The following is a 21,065-nucleotide window of genomic DNA, read 5'->3' on the forward strand; positions in this document are numbered from 1 at the left end:
ATCTCCATGTATAATACATAAGGGGGGATATGATCACCATGTATAATACATAAGGGGGATATGATCTCCATGTATAATACATAAGGGGGGATATGATCTCCATGTATAATACATAAGGGGGGATATGATCTCCATGTATAATACATAAGGGGGGATATGATCACCATGTATAATACATAAGGGGGATATGATCTCCATGTATAATACATAAGGGGGATATGATCTCCATGTATAATACATAAGGGGGGGATATGATCTCCATGTATAATACATAAGGGGGATATGATCTCCATGTATAATACATACGGGGGGGATATGATCTCCATGTATAATACATAAGGGGGGATATGATCACCATGTATAATACATAAGGGGGGATATGATCACCATGTATAATACATAAGGGGGATATGATCTCCATGTATAATACATAAGGGGGGATATGATCACCATGTATAATACATAAGGGGGATATGATCTCCATGTATAATACATAAGGGGGATATGATCTCCATGTATAATACATAAGGGGGGATATGATCTGCATGTATAATACATAAGGGGGTGACATGATCTCCATGTATAATATATAAGGGGGGATATGATCTCCATGTATAATACATAGGGGGGGGGGGGGTATGATCTCCATGTATATCGCATAAGGGTGATATGATCTCCATGTATAATACATAAGGGGGGGATATGATCTCCATGTTTAATACATAAGGGGGGATATGATCTCCATGCATAATACATAAGGGAGATATGATCTCCATGTATAATACATAAGGGAGGGATATGATCTCCATGTTTAATACATAAGGGGGGATATGATCTCCATGCATAATACATAAGGGAGATATGATCTCCATGTATAATACATAAGGGGGGATATGATCTGCATGTATAATACATAAGGGGGTGACATGATCTCCATGTATAATACATAAGGGGGGGATATGATCTCCATGTTTAATACATAAGGGGGGATATGATCTCCATGCATAATACATAAGGGAGATATGATCTCCATGTATAATACATAAGGGGGGATATGATCTGCATGTATAATACATAAGGGGGTGACATGATCTCCATGTATAATATATAAGGGGGGATATGATCTCCATGTATAATACATAGGGGGGGGGGGGTATGATCTCCATGTATATCGCATAAGGGTGATATGATCTCCATGTATAATACATAAGGGGGGGATATGATCTCCATGTATAATACATAAGGGGGGGATATGATCTCCATGTATAATACATAAGGGGGATATGATCTCCATGTATAATACATAAGGGGGGATATGATCTCCATGTTTAATACATAAGGGGGGATATGATCTCCATGCATAATACATAAGGGAGATATGATCTCCATGTATAATACATAAGGGGGATATGATCTCCATGTATAATACATAAGGGGGGATATGATCTCCATGTATAATACATAAGGGGGGATATGATCTCCATGTATAATACATAAGGGGGATATGATCACCATGTATAATACATAAGGGGGGATATGATCTCCATGAATATCACATAAGGGGGGATATGATCTCAATGTATAATACATAAGGGGGTATATGATCTCCATGTATAATACATAAGGGGGATATGATCTCCATTTAGAATACATAAGGGGGGATATGATCTCCATGAATATCACATAAGGAGGGGATATGATCTCCATGTATAATACATAAGGGGGTGATATGATCTCCATGTATAATACATAAGGGGGATAATATTTCCATTTAGAATACATAAGGGGGGATATGATCTCCATGTATAATACATAAGGGGGGGATATGATCTCCATGTATAATGCATAAGGGGGGATATGATCTCCATGTAGAAAACGTAAGGGGGATATGATCACCATGTATAATACATAAGGGGGGGGGGATATGATCTCCATGTATAATACATAAGGGGGATATGATCTCCATGTATAATACATAAGGGGGGATATGATCTCCATGTATAATACATAAGGGGGGTATATGATCTCCATGTATAATACATAAGGGGGGATATGATCACCATGTATAATACATAAGGGGGATATGATCTCCATGTATTATACATAAGGGGGGATATGATCACCATGTATAATACATAAGGGGGGATATGATCTCCATGTATAATACATAAGGGGGGGATATGATCTCCATGTATAATACATAAGGGGGGATATGATCACCATGTATAATACATAAGGGGGATATGATCTCCATGTATAATACATAAGGGGGGATATGATCTCCATGTATAATACATAAGGGGGATATGATCTCCATGTATAATACATAAGGGGGGTATGATCTCCATGTATAATACATAAGGGGGGATATGATCTCCATGTATAATACATAAGGGGGATATGATCTCCATGTATAATACATAAGGGGGATATGATCTCCATGTATAATACATAAGGGGGTATATGATCACCATGTATAATACATAAGGGGGGGATATGATCTCCATGTATAATACATAAGGGGGGATATGATCTCCATGTATAATACATAAGGGGGGATATGATCTCCATGTATAATACATAAAGGGGGGATATGATCACCATGTATAATACATAAGGGGGGATATGATCTCCATGTATAATACATAAGGGGGATATGATCTCCATGTATAATACATAAGGGGGGATATGATCTCCATGTATAATACATAAGGGGGGATATGATCTCCATGTATAATACATAAGGGGGGATATGATCTCCATGTATAATACATAAGGGGGATATGATCTCCATGTATAATACATAAGGGGGGATATGATCTCCATGTATAATACATAAGGGGGGATATGATCTCCATGTATAATACATAAGGGGGGATATGATCTCCATGTATAATACATAAGGGGGATATGATCTCCATGTATAATACATAAGGGGGATATGATCTCCATGTATAATACATAAGGGGGAAATGATCTCCATGTATAATACATAAGGGGGATATGATCTCCATGTATAATACATAAGGGGGATATGATCTCCATGTATAATACATAAGGGGGGATATGATCTCCATGTATAATACATAAGGGGGGATATGATCCCTGTGTATAATACATAAGGGGGGGATATGATCTCCATGTATAATACATAAGGGGGGATATGATCTCCATGTATAATACATAAGGGGGGATATGATCTCCATGTATAATACATAAGGGGGGGATATGATCTCCATGTATAATACATAAGGGGGGATATGATCTCCATGTATAATACATAAGGGGGGATATGATCTCCATGTATAATACATAAGGGGGATATGATCTCCATGTATAATACATAAGGGGGGGATATGATCTCCATGTATAATACATAAGGGGGGATATGATCTCCATGTATAATACATAAGGGGGATATGATCTCCATGTATAATACATAAGGGGGGATATGATCACCATGTATAATACATAAGGGGGGATATGATCACCATGTATAATACATAAGGGGGATATGATCTCCATGTATAATACATAAGGGGGGATATGATCTCCATGTATAATACATAAGGGGGGATATGATCTCCATGTATAATACATAAGGGGGGATATGATCTCCATGTATAATACATAAGGGGGGATATGATCTCCATGTATAATACATAAGGGGGGGATATGATCTCCATGTATAATACATAAGGGGGGATATGATCTCCATGTATAATACATAAGGGGGATATGATCTCCATGTATAATACATAAGGGGGGGGATATGATCTCCATGTATAATACATAAGGGGGGGATATGATCTCCATGTATAATACATAAGGGGGGATATGATCTCCATGTATAATACATAAGGGGGGATATGATCTCCATGTATAATACATAAGGGGGATATGATCTCCATGTATAATACATAAGGGGGGATATGATCTCCATGTATAATACATAAGGGGGGGTTGCTGTAGGAAAGTCCTGGATTCTTTCTTGGATACACAGAATATAACTGGATATAACATTTATAGGGAAAGTTGATCCAGGGAATATCCGATTGCCTCTCGGGGGGTCAGGAAGGAAGGTTTTCCCCTGCAGGAGCAGATTGGATCGTGCTTTGCTGGGTTTTTGCCTTCTGGTGGATCAGCTGTGGGTGTCGGATTATAATTTTTATTTTTAATGGTACAACTAGATGGAATGTCTTTTTTCAGCCAGACTAACTATGTAACTATGTAGGTCCCACACCGCTGCCTCCCATCTCCTGAGACTGCACTCAGTGACTTGGGTCTGAGACACTACAGACATATCCCTCCACCCGGCACAGCCAGCAGATAACAGAGAAGGTCCCCTGGAGGAGTCAGGCACAAGGCAGGAGACCCCAGTCACATGTCCTGGGTGCCTACATTATGCAATGCTTATAGTAACAATCAACATTTTGCTGCCAGCTGAACCCCAGAACCTCCATAAATCCAGTCTAGAGACATAAATTGTGTCTGCAGCACAGAGAAGGAAGATTATCCGAGAGAAATCCAGGAATACAGGACGGGGAACACAGCTCAGGAAAGTGACCAGGGGATTACAGGCTGATATCACCCAGTCCCTGCCCTACTCGGGACCAATCAGTGAGCAGTATGGGTGGAGGAATGGATTTAGTGTTCATGACCCACCTGTGCTGATCTCTGTAGGAGTGTCCTCCTCTATAAATGTCCCCGTTATTCCATCCTCCTCCATAGACTGCTGATCATCCCTCACATACGCCTCTTCTTCTTCTGCTTTCACCTCAACTTTTATATCTATCAGATCTTCAACCTAAACCAACGGAAGAAAAGAAAATATCATCTGTACGACAGAAGCATTAATATTGTTGCATCACATAAAAAATCCACACATGTCTCTAGGAGTCCATGTTCTAGATTCTCCATCCCACCAACCTTGTAATGGTGAGGGATGGTGTGACCTTCCTGTGTGGAATCCCGGGAATACAGAGGACGGGGACATCTCTCTGGGGGGTTCCTGGTATTAGGTGGCTCCATCATATCCTTGTGTCCTTCTGAAAACTCCTCCATCACTCCATACTCCTCATCCTCCTCTTTATACTCTTCTTTAACATCAATATTCTCATCCCCGAGGATTCCACTCTGAAAGATATAATAAAACATTCATTGTAACAAACATGCTGTGTATAAATCACAACTACCAATAATTGTCAGTCATCTACCTGATGATGGTGAGGGATGGTGTGACCTTCCTGTGTGGAATCCCGGGAATACAGAGGACGGGGACATCTCTCTGGTGGGTTCCTGTAGCTGGATGACTCCACCATGGTGTCCTGGTACAGATCTTTGTGTTCTCTTAGAAGCTCTGACTCCTCCATCCCCCCATCCTCATCCTCCTCCTCTTTTATCTCTTCTTTAAGCTCAACTTTAGGATCTCTCAGGTTTCCACTCTGAATATATAATAAAAATGACATCAATGGTAACAATGCAGATAATGTACAGATCCTAATGATACTATCAGTGATTGTTCCTCATCTACCTGATGATGGTGAGGGATGGTGTGACCTTCCTGTGTGGAATCCCGGGAATACAGAGGACGGGGACATCTCTCTGGTGGGTTCCCATGACTGGATCCATCTGTAGGAAACACACACACTGACTGAATCCATTGTTTCTATGTGTTTATCAGATGATGGGGGATCTAGGTGGATCCTCCGTACTGCTCTCTCCTTTACAATAAAGTCTCCTCTTACCCGGTGATGTGAGGGGCGGCTGATTGTCCATCATGACGTCCTTGTAGAGATCCTTGTGTCCTTCTAAATACTCCCACTCCTCCATGGAGAAATAGACAGTGACACCCTGACACCTTATAGGAACCTGACACACACAATGATACAGTCACCATCCAGACACATCCCTTGTCTGTTACTGGAGAATGTCCCAGAATTCCCGGCACCGCTCACCTCTCCTGTCAGCAGCTCAGTGATCTCTCTGGTGACTTCTAGAATCTTCTTCTTCTTTCTCTCTTCTATCAGGGAGGGAGGTGGAGGCAATGTGATGTCATATGATCTCCAGACTTCACAGGAGGAAAACTCTACATCTGAACACAAATAGTCACATCAAATGATATTCCCAGAATCCTCCTCACCTCTCCATTCAGGTCTCCATTTTATTAAAGCCCCACTTCAGGCTGAGGTATAATTTCCCCCCACAGGACCCCCACACTACGCAGGGTATAAGGAATTCTGATGTAATTATACACAACGCAGTTCTTTTTTGCTTATGAGGATGCCAAGGGTTCTCCCACATCCTAATACCATAGAATAAAAAGAAAGGAGCCAAACAAAGGGACATTGGGAGGAGGAGCTGTGAGGTCAGTGTGATGTCATAGGATTCTCTGACTCTGGATGGAGGGACATTGGGAGGAGGAGCTGTGAGGTCAGTGTGATGTCATAGGATTCTCTGACTCTGGATGGAGGGACATTGGGGGGAGGAGCTGTGAGGTCAGTGTGATGTCATAGGATTCTCTGACTCTGGATGGAGGGACATTGGGAGGAGGAGCTGTGAGGTCAGTGTGATGTCATAGGATTCTCTGACTCTAGATGGAGGGACATTGGGAGGAGGAGCTGTGAGGTCAGTGTGATGTCATAGGATTCTCTGACTCTGGATGGAGGGATATTGGAAGGAGGAGCTGTGAGGTCAATGTGATGTCATAGGATTCTCTGACTCTGGATGGACGGACATTGGGAGGAGGAGCTGCGAGGTCAGTGTGATGTCATAGGATTCTCTGACTCTGGATGGAGGGACATTGGGGGGAGGGGCTGTGAGGTCAGTGTGATGTCATAGGATTCTCTGACTCTGGATGGAGGGACATTGGGAGGAGGAGCTGTGAGGTCAGTGTGATGTCATAGGATTCTCCATCCCCCACCACTTATAAAAGTGGTATAATCCTTTGATATAGACTGATGAGGTAAGAAAGTGATTGGTGGGAAAGGTGACACAGCTCCACAATGAGGAGAATGTTCCGGCCCCGGAAGTGGGGGAATGTTGTGCCCCTGAAGGGGTTAATCTGGGTTCCCACACTATATATGTGTGTATCATCATCTGCTGGAGATAAAAGATGTCACAGTGACTATTGAGGAAGAGGATGGACATGACTATGGAGGAAGAGAATGGAAGTGACTATGGAGGAAAAGAATGGACATGACTATGGAGGAAGAGGACGGACATGACGGGGGGTTACTGGGTGTAAATAGGAAATAACATCTTATTACCTCCTCTGCTGCCACTTCCAGCAACGTTTCCTCTCTGCTTCCTCCCAACTCACCTCTCGCCCAAAACTTCCTGTCTGTACCTAACATCACTTCCTGTCTTCCATAGAGACTTCCTGTGTGGGTAGAAGTGAGATCCCCACCTTGTGGAGCTCAGAGGAACTGCAGCCCCGAGAAGCGTCTGGTAGTGTGACCCCGGCCTTGTGCTGGGTGTGTATGGACTGTAGATCCTTGTGTAGCGGAGGAAATGACTCCTATCTGTGACTGCTGTAACCTGCTGACTGGCATCTCCTGTGAAATCTGACACTTGCACTGGATACACACAAGGCAGTCAGGGATTTCAGCCCCTCCCTTCTCCTCTCAGACTGTAATACAGAGAGAGCCAATCAGAAGAGGTATTAAAGGAGCCAATGACAGGGACTTTCTCAAGCAGGAGGTGCAGCTGCAAAGCATTGTGGGATATGCAGTCCTGAACAGAAATGGCCTGATAGGCTGATATGAGGGATGGAACTACAGAGACCAGCATGCTTAGTGAGAGCAGAGTGAAGGACTCCATCTTGTTTTTCCTGAGGGGAGGCAGTCTGCATGTGGCAGGAGACAGTCTGGACCTGGCAGAGAAGTGCTCAGGGTCAGTTCACTCCATGTTTAGGTATCTGCATCAGTCAGGGAACATCCAACCTGAGAGATGTGGCCTACAGTACAGTGCCTACACCGACAGTGTGAAGGGCTCATCGTGAGGTGACCACAGGAGCCGGTCATTTCCAGGACCATGGTTTGGGCCTTAGTCCCAGGATCTGGTGAGAGGGATTTTGCCCCCTGGCAGATGACAGGAACACGGCACACAGAGACATGACACTTCTCCCATACTCACCAGGCACTGGGTTGTGTAGATGGCTCTGCTATACAGACACAGTGTTTGCTTTGCTATACAAATCCTGCCACGGGATTACAATGATACTTTACCATAGGAGTGTAAGTGCACCAATGAAAGTGTCTCGCTGAAGACCCCAACATTCATCCTGTTACCAAGAGACTGAAGTTACTGGTGCCATACGGGCACGCGCATGCGTATTCAGGCCTCTATATTGCATGGTGTGGGAGGGAATAGCTCTACCTTGGAAAGTAGCTATGAAGCATCAGTTGGGCGCAGTGTTTGCCTATTGGGCTTGTGGTGTCGGGGGTTAGAAGGGAGAAGTCTGACACCACAGAGAGTCATCCTTCTGCTCTCCTCCTGCTTGGACATCATAGAGCTGAGTTTATGTAAAGGGGTTTAGACCCACTTTGAGGGCGCCATGTAAGTGTTTCCTCTGCTCTTGGGGTTATTCACGGTTGGAATCCCCTGAAAGCAGCCTGAGTGTAAAAGTGAGTTATATTGCTTCCGGTCTCAGGATTTGCTGTTCTCTGGAATCACCGAACGTATACCTGTTGTTCATGTTTATTACTTCCCATAGAGGTCTTACAGTAAAGCTGATCTCTGTGTTTATTATACCGTGTGTGCTTTTCATTGGTCCTTGTACTTCACTATTGTCAGGGGTGTCAGTTGGGGCTGAGACAGTTCTTGGGGTTGGGAGGCAGAGTGCTGGAGTGAACAAACTTACCCCCTTTGGGGGGATCACTACACTTATAGAGGGGTCACCTCCACTCCCACCAAGGGGGCAGAGATATATGACTGCCTAGTCCAGCCTTTCTCAGTCAGGGGTCCTCCAAAGGTTTCTCGGGGCTCCTTCAGCAATGAACAATTCCTGTGTGAATCTGTCAGATTACAAGTCCCCATTATCTGGGTAAGGGGGTGTCAATCATCGCACGTCCCTGACATTTACAAATCTAGAGAAGAGTTTTAAATTGCCAACAAATTACATTTCCCTCCCAGATTCACACTCAGCCGATGCGGGGCCGCTGCATTTTTCGAAGTCCTGCTTGTCACATTTTTAGTGCAGGTTTGGTGTGGTAAAAAAAAAAGCCACACAAAAAATGCACCTCCCCATTGAAATCAATGGAAAACATGGCAAACCACATAAAAAATGCACCTCCCCATTGAAATCAATGGAAAACATGGCAAACCACATCAAAAATGCACTTGCCTTGTGTTTTTTGTGCAGTTTGTGAGTCACATGCATTGCCTGCACTTGTTGGGGTCAAAGAACAGCCTCATTCACTTCAATGGGTCACATTCAGCAGGAGCTACACCCATCAAAAGTGACATCTTGGGGATAATTCCTGCTGTGACTGCGAAGACAACCATCACTACTGGGATATGTGTAGACACTGCCCACTGCCTCTGCAGATATAGGGGGCAGTAAAAGTTCAGCTCAACTGTGAGGTCTAACAATATAAAGGAAAACTCTGCTTCAAAACTAAATAAGTGTGGGGTTCCCCTTTAATATCCATACCAGACCCTCATCCAGCATTAGGAGAAGTATGAAGATGAAGGGGAACTCCACTTAAAAATGAACTAATGATAACACGGTGTTATCTTATTGACAAATGGTGGGTCCCCATATACCCCAGTAATGGTTGGCTCCCCCGAACTCCATTGTAATGGTGGGTTCCCCCACACACCCCAGCAATGGTGCCCCCCCGTGCACACACCCTGGTAATGGTGAGCCCTCTCGCACACACCCAGGTTATGATGGATTCCTCCATACACATAAGTAATGGTAGGTCCCCCTGCATAGCCCAGCAATGGGGGTTTTCCCCACACACCCTGGTAAAGTTAGGTCCCCCCACACACCCCTGCCATGGGCCCATTAGCACACCTAGGATTGACACACGGGGTGATGCCAGTTAGAGGGGTGGGAGATTAGTGAACATTCTCTCCTGGAATCCCCCCTTCCTTCATTGAACATTTACTCCTGGATTTCCACTTCCCATGGTGAACATTAACTCCTGGATTTCTCCCTCCTGGAGTGAGCATTCGCTCCTGGATCTCCCCTTCTTTCAGTGAATGTTCACTCCTGGATCCCCCTTCCTTCAGTGAACATTGACTGGTGGATATCAGAGGATGGGGAGACATCAGAGGTCCATCATATGACAGAAGAGACATCAGAGGTCCATCAGCTTCATCTGCGAATGGGGAGACATCAAAATGTCCATCAGTTTCATTGTAGAACAAGGGAGTCATCAGAGGTTCATCAGAGGATAGGCATACATCAGAGGTCCATTAGCCTCATTGGAGATGGGAGACATCAGAGGTCCATTAGCTTCATCAGAGGACAGAGGAGACATCAGAGGTCCATCAGCTTCATTAGAGACAGGGGAGACATCAGAGTTCCATTAGCTTTATCAGAGGACAGAGGAGAAATCAGAGGTCCATCAGCTTCATCGTAGGACTAGGGAGACATCAGAGTTCCATCAGCTTCATCAGAGGATAGGCAGACATCAGAGGTCCATCAGCTTCATTAGAGACAGGGGAGACATCAGAGTTCCATTAGCTTTATCAGAGGACAGAGGAGAAATCAGAGGTCTATCAGCTTCATCAGAGGACAGGGGAGACATCAGAGGTCCATCAGCTTCATCGTAGGACTAGGGAGACATCAGAGTTCCATCAGCTTTATTGGAGGACAGGGGAGTCATCAGAGGTCCATCAACTTCATCAGAGGATAGGCAGACATCAGAGGTCCATCAGCTTCATCGTAGGACAAGGAAGACATCAGAGGTCCATCAGCTTTATTGGATGACAGAGGAGTCATCAGAGGCTGTCACAGATCCCACCCACATGCACACGCCCACAGCGACTTGCTAACCGAGGCGTGCATGTCTGGCCATGACTTGGTGTAAAGAGGGAATGAGGGGGACTTATTTTGTCACAGCCCGCACTACCTCTCCTCTCATATTAGGACTCATGCAGTTTACGTTGTCTATATGGAGGAGGTGTAGGGTTAGATTCATCCTAGGCTCTAAGTGTTCCCCCTTGACCAACATCATTTTTAATCCAAGTCCTCGGGGCTGCAGTTCCTCTGAACTCCACAAGGTGCTGATCTCACCTATACTCACACAGGAAGTCTATGGAATGCAGACAGGAAGTGATGTCAGGCACAGACAGGAAGTGATGTCAGGTACAGACAGGAAGTGATGTCAGGTACAGACAGGAAGTTCCAGATCAGAGGTGACGTGGGAAGAAGTATAGAGAAGACGTTGGTGGAAGTGGCAGCAGAGGAGGTAATAAGATGTTATTTCCTATTTACAACAATATATATAAATCTGAGGCTCTTTTAGGAATGTTGGGGGCTTTAAAAAAATTAAAAGAGTTTTATAGCAATTTAAATGTGTAATATGTGTAACATTGTTCTGTTTATCTCCTCCTCCCCTCCCCCGCCTGTCTCCAGCACTGCACCCGGGGACTAGCAGAGAGGGGAGAGATCTTGCAGTGTAATGAGTACCGATTGGCTACTCCTCAGGAAAGGGGAGTGTCCGGCTTATCCTTTCTCCCTTTCACGCCCAGAGCCATTTTTTGCACACGTTTAGAAAATCATTTTAGGCCTGAAGATGACATAAAACTCCCAAAATATCGATTTTCTGAAAGTAGAGACTTTAGAGAATAAAATAGCGGCAGTTCTAATTTTTTATGTCAGAAAATATTATCACAAAGTCTAGGAAATGCCAAATTTCAGTAAAAAATATACTTAAGTTAATTTCAGGGCACAAAAAAGCAATAAATGACCCATTTATGTGTAAAAATATAAAAGCCGAGGTTGCAGCGAGTAAATAGATATCCAACATGTCAAACCTTAAGTTGTGTGTGCTGAAATGGTGACAACCTTTAGTCCCCGGTATTATCTATAGGTGACACATTTATAGCCCCTTCTAGGTCATCAGTATAGAGTACGGAGGAGGTCTGCTCCTAGAATTATCCTCTCATTCTGGTGTGACCGGCGATATGTAACGTGTATCACAATCAATGTTATCACGTGTAGGCGCTCCAGCGTGTGCTCTTACATTTGGGCGTGCATATATGTGGGGGTGGGGGGCCTCAACATTTTTTAAAGGGAGGAGTTATGTACTTGGGTGTAACTTTTAATTCTTTACAATTAAAAAAAAAATTTACTTAAGGGGACAAAGTCCTCTATGTGATGACTTTTGATGACAGGTTCTCTTTATTGAGACATCCAGGGTCTAAAAGACCCCCAATGTCTCCCCTGTACTCCACTGGATGTAATGTAGTGCACATCGCACCGCATTACATTCTTTGCCGGCCTCGATGGTTGGGAAATCTGTCATAACATCACTTCTGGGTCAGGACAAGAAGGGAGTGAACATGTCCGCTCTCTCCGACACCCGCTGACCCGGGCCCACAGATGGGCAAGAGGAGCCGGGGAAGCATAGTAGGTACAGGAGAGGATCACACACACGGGGTGGCAGAGGCTGGCACCTGAAAGGAGAGCCCTGCGGCTTGCCCTCAGCAGGGATAAAGATTAAAAACAATACTTGCCCGGCCCCCAGAACTACATGTCCCGGGCGTCGGGTGATGTAAAGTGACCATCCCTGCATGATGAGCCGACATTGACCTCACAGCACTGCCTCAGAGCAAACTAGTCATAGGAAGGATCAGATTTATCATTCCTTGTCTGCAGATCTAAAACTCATCAAAACCAGTTCAGAGACCAAACAAACCCAACAGAGAAAAGGGGATTTCTGATCTGGATGGACAAGAGGGTCCCGGGACCTCCAAAGTGTAGCAAATACTAAACAGTCCAAACTAAATGTCTTCCCATGGGGGGAGTAGTTCTTCAGTGTCCAGCAACCCTCCTATTCCCCCCTCACATCCACATCCTATTATTGTGTGACCAATACCATCCAAATCATTCTTACTTTCATTTCCCAAAGTTATCCGTCTACAAGGAGACCTGTATAGATCACATGATGGCACCAATGAGGATGGAGGAGGACCGGAGTCACATGACTGAGAAGATACTAAACCTCACCCTGGAGATCATCTACCTGCTGACCGGAGAGGTGAGGAGGATTCTGGGAGGTCACATGACATCACTCTTATCTCTATTAATAACACACAGACATGACCGGAGAGGTGAGGAGGATTCTGGGAGGTCACATGACATCACTCTTATCTCTATTAATAAAACACAGACCTGACCAGAGAGGTGAGGAGGATTCAGGGAGGTCACATGACGTCACTCTTATCTCTATTAATAAAACACATACCTGACCGGAGAGATGAGGAGGATTCTGGGAGGTCACATGACATCACTCTTATCTCTATTAATAAAACACATACCTGATCGGAGAGGTGAGGAGGATTCTGGGAGGTAACATGACATCACTTTTATCTCTATGAATAAAACACAGACCTGACCAGAGAGGTGAAGAGGATTCTGGGAGGTCACATGACATCACTCTTCTCTATTAAAAAAACACAGACCTGACCTTAGAGGTGAGGAGGATTCTGGGAGGTCACATGACATCGCTCTTATCTCTATTAATAAAACACAGACCTGACCGGAGAGGTGAGGAGGATTCTGGGAGGTCACATGACATCACTCTTGTCTATTCTGGTCAATAGACCATTTTATCTTTGCACACATTTAGATGATGTCAGGTGGTTGATATTGTTTTGTTTGTCTCCTGATCTGTAGGATTATGTTGTAAAGAAGAAGTCTAGTGGGGAGCCAATCTCAGGACGATGGAGCAGAACCCGGAGCCTCACCATGGTGCCTCCATCTCATTCTCTGATACCTGAGAGGGAGAAAGAGCAGAAGATTCTGGAACTGACCACCATGATGGTCCATCAGCTGACAGGAAAGGTGAGCGGTGCCGGGAATTCTGGGACATTCTCCAGTAACAGACAAGGGATGTGTCTGGATGGTGACTGTATCATTGTGTGTGTCAGGTTCCTATAAGGTGTCAGGATGTCACTGTCTATTTCTCCATGGAGGAGTGGGAGTATTTAGAAGGACACAAGGATCTCTACAAGGACGTCATGATGGACAATCAGCAGACTTTGGGTTTTGTGAAGATTGTAAGGAAGGAATTTCCCCGGAATGAGACGATATTGAAGCTCACCCTGGAGATCCTCAGCCTGCTGACTGCAGAGGTGAGTGTAATGAAGGGGTTAAATCTGACTCGGCTGTACACTGGGAGGGATTCAGAGTCACTTGAAGTCTTCTGATGTTCTGTAATCAATAACGACATCCACACAAGTACTATGAATACATACCACTGACCACTAAATCCATGGGTGACATTTCCTGGTGGGTCAGTGAGCCTTACTAGTAAACCATTAGTGACTCTATTATATGTGTCCGGACTCTATGAGATTTGGTTATAGCACAAGATGGCGGCATTGGTTATAGAAGAGAACAATCTCAGCTTTAGTCCAATCAGAGAGACCCATGATTATCAGCATGCCACGCCCACTGACCACTAAATCCATGGGTGACATTTCCTGGTGGGTCAGTGAGCCTTACTAGTAAACCATTAGTGACTCTATTATATGACTTCTAGAAGGAGCTATAAATCTGACCCCATTGTCATCATATCATTGGATGGAGATGTCTGTCCTTTGCTGAGTCGGCACATTGTGGCCAATCCCTGGAGAATAAATCTAGAGCTGACCATAGAAGTGAGGGATTATGGGAGAGTGAGATTTATCTTTGTATCACACAGAACTGTACAGGAGTCATGAAGAAATCTACCGACAATGACACCAGAAGGAGATCTCATCGTATGACCACAAGATCCTCGAGAATCCAGAATCCCATCACCATCCCCCCACCTCCATCCCTGATCCCTACAAGACAGAAGACACAGAAGATTCTAGAAGTCACCAAGAAGATGATGGAGCTGCTGACAGGAGAGGTGAGCGGTGCCGGGAATTCTGGGACATTCTCCAGTAACAGACAAGGGATGTGTCTGGATGGTGACTGTATCATTGTGTGTGTCAGGTTCCTATAAGGTGTCAGGGTGTCACTGTCTATTTCTCCATGGAGGAGTGGGAGTATTTAGAAGGACACAAGGATCTCTACAAGGACGTCATGATGGACAATCAGCCGCCCCTCACATCACCGGGTAAGAGGAGACTTTATTGTAAAGGAGAGAGCAGTACGGAGGATCCACCTAGATCCCCCATCATCTGATAAACACATAGAAACAATGGATTCAGTCAGTGTGTGTGTTTCCTACAGATGGATCCAGTCATGGGAACCCACCAGAGAGATGTCCCCGTCCTCTGTATTCCCGGGATTCCACACAAGAAGGTCACATCATCCCTCCCCATTGCAAGGTTGGTGGGATGGAGCATCTAGAACATGGACTTGTGGAGACAATGGATTTTGTGTGTGATGTCACAATCATAAATCTTACATTTTACAGATGATATTCTCTCTCATTTCCTTGATTTAGAGTGGAGATCCAATCGATATAGAATTTGAGGTGAAAGCAGAAGAAGAAGAGGCGTATGTGAGGGATGATCAGCAGTCTATGGAGGAGGATGGAATAACGGGGACATTTATAGAGGAGGACACTCCTACAGAGATCAGCACAGGTGGGTCATGAACACTAAATCCATTCCTCCACCCATACTGCTCACTGATTGGTCCCGAGTAGGGCGGGGACTGGGTGATATCAGCCTGTAATCCCCTGGTCACTTTCCTGAGCTGTGTTCCCCGTCCTGTATTCCTGGATTTCTCTCGGATAATCTTCCTTCTCTGTGCTGCAGACAAAAGAATCCAGGACTTTCCTACAGCAATCCACCCTTATCCCCCCCATCATGTATTATACATGGAGATCATATCCCCCTTATGTATTATACATGGAGATCATACCCCCCCCTTATGTATTATACATGGTGATCATATCCCCCCTTATGTATTATACATGGAGATCATATCCCCCCCTTATGTATTATACATGGAGATCATATCCCCCCTTATGTATTATACATGGAGATCATATCCCCCCTTATGTATTATACATGGTGATCATATCCCCCCTTATGTATTATACATGGAGATCATATCCCCCTTATGTATTATACATGGTGATCATATCCCCCTTATGTATTATACATGGAGATCATATCCCCCCCTTATGTATTATACATGGAGATCATATCCCCCCCTTATGTATTATACATGGAGATCATATCCCCCCCTTATGTATTATACATGGAGATCATATCCCCCCTTATGTATTATACATGGAGATCATATCCCCCCTTATGTATTATACATGGAGATCATATCCCCCCTTATGTATTATACATGGAGATCATACCCCCCTTATGTATTATACATGGAGATCATATCCCCCCTTATGTATTATACATGGAGATCATATCCCCCCTTATGTATTATACATGGAGATCATATCCCCCTTATGTATTATACATGGAGATCATATCCCCCTTATGTATTATACATGGAGATCATATCCCCCCTTATGTATTATACATGGAGATCATATCCCCCCTTATGTATTATACATGGAGATCATATCCCCCCTTATGTATTATACATGGAGATCATATCCCCCCTTATGTATTATACATGGAGATCATATCCCCCTTATGTATTATACATGGAGATCATATCCCCCTTATGTATTATACATGGAGATCATATCCCCCCTTATGTATTATACATGGAGATCATATCCCCCTTATGTATTATACATGGTGATCATATCCCCCCTTATGTATTATACATGGAGATCATATCCCCCCTTATGTATTATACATGGAGATCATATCCCCCCTTATGTATTATACATGGAGATCATATCCCCCTTATGTATTATACATGGAGATCATATCCCCCCTTATGTATTATACATGGAGATCATATCCCCCTTATGTATTATACATGGAGATCATATCCCCCTTATGTATTATACATGGTGATCATATCCCCCCTTATGTATTATACATGGAGATCATATCCCCCCTTATGTATTATACATGGAGATCATACCCCCCTTATGTATTATACATGGAGATCATATCCCCCTTATGTATTATACATGGAGATCATATCCCCCCTTATGTATTATACATGGAGATCATATCCCCCTTATGTATTATACATGGAGATCATATCCCCCTTATGTATTATACATGGAGATCATATCCCCCCTTATGTATTATACATGGAGATCATATCCCCCCTTATGTATTATACATGGAGATCATATCCCCCCTTATGTATTATACATGGAGATCATATCCCCCCTTATGTATTATACATGGAGATCATATCCCCCTTATGTATCATACATGGTGATCATATCCCCCTTATGTATTATACATGGAGATCATATCCCCCCTTATGTATTATACATGGAGATCATATCCCCCCTTATGTATTATACATGGAGATCATATCCCCCCTTATGTATTATACATGGAGATCATATCCCCCCTTATGTATTATACATGGAGATCATATCCCCCCCTTATGTATTATACATGGAGATCATATCCCCCCCTTATGTATTATACATGGAGATCATATCCCCCCTTATGTATTATACATGGTGATCATATCCCCCCCTTATGTATTATACATGGAGATCATATCCCCCCTTATGTATTATACATGGTGATCATATCCCCCCCTTATGTATTATACATGGAGATCATATCCCCCTTATGTATCATACATGGTGATCATATCCCCCTTATGTATCATACATGGAGATCATATCCCCCTTGGGATTTTTAATATCAGACCCGATATTGTTTATAAATATATTAATAAGTCGGGGTCCCAAAACTGAACCTTGGGGTACCCCACTAACCCCTTCCATTGAAGACACTGAACCTTGGGGTATCCCGCTAATTACACTGAACCTTGGGGTACCCGACTAATCACACTGAACCTTGGGGTACCCCACTAATCACACTGGACCTTGGGGTACCCCACTAATCACACTGAACCTTGGGGTATCCCACTAATTACACTGAACCTTGGGGTATCCCACTAATTACACTGAACCTTGGGGTATCCCACTAACAATAAACTTTGGGATACACCACTGATGACACTGAACCTTGGGGTACTCTACTAACACTGAACCTTGGGGTACTCCCACTAAGAACAGTGAACTTTGCGGTACCCAACTGGCACCCCCAGACCATTCAGAGTATGAATCATTACCCACTACTCTCTGAATACCATCTTTTAGCCAGTTTTCTATCCATTTACATTCAGATTTTTCCAGCCCATAGACTTTACCTTACACATTAGCCGTGTGTGGGGAACTGTGTCCAAGTATACCACATCCACCGCCACCCCTCTGTCCAAGTATACCACGTCCACCATCACCCCTCTGTCCAAGTATACCACGTCCACCGCCACCCCTCTGTCCAAGTATACCACGTCCACCGCCACCCCTCTGTCCAAGTATACCACGTCCACCGCCACCCCTCTGTCCAAGTATACCACGTCCACCGCCACCATTCTGTCCAAGGATTTGCTCACCTCCAATCTAACCTGTTTCATGATGGTTTAATCCCAGCTCACCTCTACAGTAAACATTTAAGCTTCCACTGATTACAGAATACTAATACTGAGAGTCCTGACCCTTATACTATATAACTTGTACATTACATACTCCTGACCCCTGCACTATATATTCTATGTTGTACATTACATACTCCTGACCCCTGCACTATACACTCTATGTTGTACATTACATACTCCTGACCCCTGCATTATATACTCTATGTTGTACATTACATACACCTGACCCCTGCACTATATACTCTATGTTGTACATTAAATACTCCTGACCCCTGCACTATATACTCTATGTTGTACATTACATCCTCCTGACCCCTGCACTATATACTCTATGTTGTACATTACATACTCCTGACCCCTGCACTATATACTTTATGTTGTACATTACATACTCCTGACCCCTGCACTATATACTCTGTGTTGTATATTACATCCTCCTGACCCCTACACTATATACTCTATGTTGTACATTACATACTGCTGACCCCTGCACTATATACTCTGTGTTGTATATTACATCCTCCTGACCCCTACACTATATACTCTATGTTGTACATTACATACTGCTGACCCCTACACTATATACTCTATGTTGTACATTACATACTGCTGACCCCTACACTATATACTCTATGTTGTACATTACATACACCTGACCCCTGCACTATATCCTCTATGTTGTACATTACATACTGCTGACCCCTGCACTATATACTCTGTGTTGTACATTACATACCCCTGACCCCTGCACTATATACTCTATGTTGTACATTACATACTCCTGACCCCTGCACTATATACTTTATGTTGTACATTACATACTCCTGACCCCTGCACTATATACTCTGTGTTGTATATTACATCCTCCTGACCCCTGCACTAAATCCTCTATGTTGTACATTACATACTCCTGACCCCTGCACTATGTACTCTATGTTGTACATTACATACTCCTGACCCTGCACTATATACTCCATGTTGTACATTACATACTCCTGACCCCTGTAGTATATACTTTATGTTGTATGTTACATCCTCCTGACCCCTGCACTATATACTCTATGTTGTACATTACATACTTCTGACCCCTGCACTATATACTTTATGTTGTACATTACATACTCCTGGCCCTCCCCGCACTATACACTCTATGTTGTACATTACATACTCCTGACCCTCCCCGCACTATACACTCTATATTGTACATTACATACTCCTGACCCCTGCACTATATACTCTATGTTGTACATTACATACTCCTGACCCCTGCACTATATATTCTATGTTGTACATTACATACTCCTGACCCCTGCACTATACACTCTATGTTGTACATTACATACTCCTGACCCCTGCATTATATACTCTATGTTGTACATTACATACACCTGACCCCTGCACTATATACTCTATGTTGTACATTAAATACTCCTGACCCCTGCACTATATACTCTATGTTGTACATTACATCCTCCTGACCCCTGCACTATATACTCTATGTTGTACATTACATACTCCTGACCCCTGCACTATATACTTTATGTTGTACATTACATACTCCTGACCCCTGCACTATATACTCTGTGTTGTATATTACATCCTCCTGACCCCTGCACTATATCCTCTATGTTGTACATTACATACTGCTGACCCCTGCACTATATACTCTGTGTTGTACATTACATACCCCTGACCCCTGCACTATATACTCTATGTTGTACATTACATACTCCTGACCCCTGCACTATATACTTTATGTTGTACATTACATACTCCTGACCCCTGCACTATATACTCTGTGTTGTATATTACATCCTCCTGACCCCTGCACTAAATCCTCTATGTTGTACATTACATACTCCTGACCCCTGCACTATGTACTCTATGTTGTACATTACATACTCCTGACCCTGCACTATATACTCCATGTTGTACATTACATACTCCTGACCCCTGTAGTATATACTTTATGTTGTATGTTACATCCTCCTGACCCCTGCACTATATACTCTATGTTGTACATTACATACTTCTGACCCCTGCACTATATACTTTATGTTGTACATTACATACTCCTGGCCCTCCCCGCACTATACACTCTATGTTGTACATTACATACTCCTGACCCTCCCCGCACTATACACTCTATATTGTACATTACATACTCCTGACCCCTGCACTATATACTCTATGTTGTACATTACATCCTCCTGACCCCTGCACTATATACTCTATGTTGTACATTACATACTCCTGACCCCTGCACTATATACTCTATGTTGTACATTACATCCTCCTGACCCCTGCACTATATACTTTAAAGGCA

The 21,065-nt window shown here is 43.6% G+C and overlaps 1 protein-coding gene across 1 annotated transcript in view; it reads left to right on the forward strand.

The window, feature by feature from the left end:
- LOC149443981 (uncharacterized) overlaps positions 1-21,065 on the forward strand; it is a 38,835-nt gene that overhangs the window by 17,666 nt on the left and 104 nt on the right. The window contains exons 2-3 of the mRNA XM_089655098.1: positions 14,110-14,313; positions 14,886-15,077. Of these exons, the coding sequence (XP_089511224.1) occupies positions 14,110-14,313; positions 14,886-15,077 (396 nt within the window). The remainder of the gene's footprint in view (positions 1-14,109; positions 14,314-14,885; positions 15,078-21,065) is intronic.

The sequence above is a fragment of the Staurois parvus genome, unplaced genomic scaffold (assembly GCF_062004578.1).
Source record: "Staurois parvus isolate SC_StPar_1 unplaced genomic scaffold, SC_StPar_1.0 ptg000819l, whole genome shotgun sequence".
In the NCBI taxonomy this organism is placed as follows: domain Eukaryota; kingdom Metazoa; phylum Chordata; class Amphibia; order Anura; family Ranidae; genus Staurois; species Staurois parvus.